The sequence below is a fragment of the Pteropus vampyrus genome, unplaced genomic scaffold (assembly GCF_000151845.1).
Source record: "Pteropus vampyrus isolate Shadow unplaced genomic scaffold, Pvam_2.0 Scaffold178, whole genome shotgun sequence".
Taxonomy (NCBI): Eukaryota; Metazoa; Chordata; class Mammalia; order Chiroptera; family Pteropodidae; genus Pteropus; species Pteropus vampyrus.
In genome coordinates, this window is record NW_011888959.1 from 1,437,767 (window position 1) to 1,440,549 (window position 2,783).

Below are 2,783 nucleotides of genomic sequence, written 5' to 3' on the forward strand. Positions count from 1 at the left end.
CGAAGGCAGAGGAGCGGTGTTTACAAGGTTCTAAGGAAGAAAAAAAAAAAACAGGCTGAGAACTATGTACCCAGCTAAGCTGTCCCTTGTGTATAAAAGAAAGAGACAGCTATTCTCAAACGCGCAGGGACTGAGGTATAGTAGCGTCTGTGAGCCAGTCTCGAAGAAACAGTGATAAAATCCATCCACTGAGAGATGAATTAAAATAAAAATCTCAGGAATAGAGAAGGCTTAGTTTAACGGAAAAAAAAACAAAAAACAAAACTGGTGGTGAGTAATGACTTCATTTAAATACAGAACCATGATTAAACACCTGCAAGAATTGTGGTTATGGAAAAAATGCAAATATTTATAATGGAAGAATTAAACTGTGTAAGTAAAAATAAAGCAGGAGGTGGGGCCAAGTGTGAGTCTGCTGATTTTTCTTATATTTCAGAATGAACAGCGAAATGGAACAATTAAAAAAAATATATATATATATGATCCCAACCACTTAATGTTTTACACAATGTTTCTTAATTTTATAGGGATCTTTTAGGAATTAATATTTATGGCAGAGCAAGAACATTCATCCGTTCTTGTCATCGTCTTCGGCTCGTTCTTTACGTTAAATTCAAGTAAAATTACAGTTGACATTTTCAATAAGTTTACATACAATGTGATCCCACATTTGTGAAATATTTTTCTCTGTCTACCTCTCTATTTGCATACATATTCAGACCGGTCTTTGAAATTTTTAAAACCCTCGTGGTGATTTCTGGGTGCGCGAAGATCTAGGTCATTTTCTCCCTTTTTAGTTACATTTTTCCACATCGCTTGAGTTTTTATTATAAGCATTTTTCATTCCAATAAATATGAGAATAAGGCAAAATAATTATTCTTTTCAAGAAGAAAAACAAGAAACATAATTTCGCCTGCAAAATTATGAAAACGGAACTAACCAATCTCTGGCCTTGAATTTGCTGCAGCTTCCAGGCCAACAGAAGTGAATCTGCTTGCGCACTTCACCCAGAAAAAAATGCTGAAACCACGCCCCTTCCCTGACTTTGCCAACACGCCTAAGAAATCCTCCCTCCAAGACAGATTTAATAGGAAAAGAGAAAAGGACTCTTGGTCATTTTCCTTTAAAAGATTCCCAGAGGCATGGCGGCTACCCTTACTCCCCCGATCGGCCAGGGTCTCAGCCTACAGCTTGTGCTTCTTCCCTGCAGCAGGCGATGCCCCTCTAACTGGGCCGAATGGGGACAAGGGGCACTAGTGACACCTGCCCATTATTAGTTCCAGGGCCAACTGTAAGTTCCCATACGCTGACGCGGGACCTACATGAGGGGCCTCCCCGAAAATGGCATCAGCTCCAAGATGACGCCTGGCGAGATGCGATACCGAAAAGAGATCGACCGTGTATTGGGCATCATTAAACAATGCGAACTCACCACGGACAACCTCCCTCCGGCACCACGAGGTGACAGTGCTCACGGCATCCCGTATCCACGCAGTCTGGGCAGCCTGGGAGTGGCCTCTGAGGGCGGATGGGACACCGAGGCTGAGGGGACCAACTGGCTCCATCCCCAAGTCAAACCCATGCTCTCCGGCCAACCCCTGGTTCACCAACCTGGGATGAGTGCGGCCAGCAATGCCACTTCCCGCACTTGGCCGGCCATGCAAGCGACACCCAGCAATGCAAAGAAGTCAGCGCGTGTGAGTCATAAAGACGAAGCCAAGAGCTCTTGAAAGACCACACATGTGCAAGGCCAGGTTAATGGCAGCCTCCTTAGTAAAGCCCCCAAGAGTGCCCTGGAGGGCGCGGGGCTGCGGCAGGCTAGTAAACCAGGGGTCACGCGGGGCCTGTCCCGTTCTCCCCTATATCCTGAGAGCGGACTATAAAAAGATGCCCCTAGATGCCCCTTCAAGGTTGGGTCAGATAGCAGAAGAAGTCAGCCATGTGTGTTTCGCTGCTCATGTTTTAGAAGTCAGGGCACTCCGCCACCCCTTCAGCTCGTCCTAAGGTTAGTAGTGCCCCAGGGGGTTGCCCGAGCTTGGCCACTGGTTAGTGCGGCAGTAGCGTGCATCCTCAGGAAAGCGCTTGCTGAGGGCCCAGCCAGCTGGGCACCTACCTCGGGAACAGCACAGCTCAGCCAGCCCTCCGAGGCAGAATTTGACACTCAAAGAGAGGAGAGCCGTGTATGACTCGCTTTGATGAATCGAATTCATCACGGCCAGCCTCTCTCCAAGTACCATAAGTGAGAGCTGCTGAGAATCCATCGTCGCTCCCGCAGGCGGCTGCCCCTCGCAGGAGCCCTGTAAAGAATGGGTGGGACAATATTGGGTAGTGGGCCGAGTGACATACTACCACTTTAATCGCATGCTCACCCGAGACGCACTTACCCTCGGCAGGACGGGTCCAGCGAGGCTTCCTGGCCAGGGGGCACCATTCGACAGCCGGCTGTCCGAGTCAGCTGTCGTGGCAGCCCCTCCCCGCTCGTGGGATGGAGCGGTGCTGGCCGGAGAGCCATGGTCACTTCCCAAAGCAGGCGCCACCTCCGGGGGCCTCCTGTGGAGAGAGGGGACGGGGGTCAGGGGACCAGGCGCCACACCTGGCAGACAAAGCCCCGTGAAGAGTCACACACCCTGGAGAGGAGCCGGCTCGCTGGCTTCGGGTCTTCGGGTCCATCGTCGGAAGGCGATGTCGTGTCCCAGGAGCGCTTCGAGGAGGCCGTGACGGTGACAGTGATGAAGGGGCTGCCAGGGATGACTCATCACATTTTAAGTAAACACACCCTCCC

General features: G+C 50.1%; 2 protein-coding genes and 1 long non-coding RNA gene across 3 annotated transcripts in view; all 3 read right to left on the bottom strand.

The window, feature by feature from the left end:
* The window catches only part of LOC111746160, a 36,103-nt gene that overhangs the window by 16,120 nt on the left and 17,200 nt on the right, over positions 1 to 2,783 (bottom strand). The gene's annotated exons all lie outside the window — the stretch shown is intronic.
* Positions 1 to 2,783, bottom strand: part of LOC111746156 — a 17,133-nt gene that overhangs the window by 12,425 nt on the left and 1,925 nt on the right. The window lies entirely within an intron of this gene.
* LOC111746158 overlaps positions 240 to 2,783 on the bottom strand; it is a 5,989-nt gene continuing 3,445 nt past the window's right edge. Inside the window, exons 2-5 of the mRNA XM_023537120.1 lie at positions 2,628 to 2,783; positions 2,386 to 2,551; positions 2,115 to 2,298; positions 240 to 1,519 (exon numbers count right to left, since the gene is read on the bottom strand). The exon at positions 2,628 to 2,783 is cut by the window's right edge and continues 1 nt beyond it. Coding sequence (XP_023392888.1) covers positions 1,473 to 1,519; positions 2,115 to 2,298; positions 2,386 to 2,551; positions 2,628 to 2,671 — 441 coding nt within the window. The 5' untranslated portion in view covers positions 2,672 to 2,783 and the 3' untranslated portion in view covers positions 240 to 1,472. The remainder of the gene's footprint in view (positions 1,520 to 2,114; positions 2,299 to 2,385; positions 2,552 to 2,627) is intronic.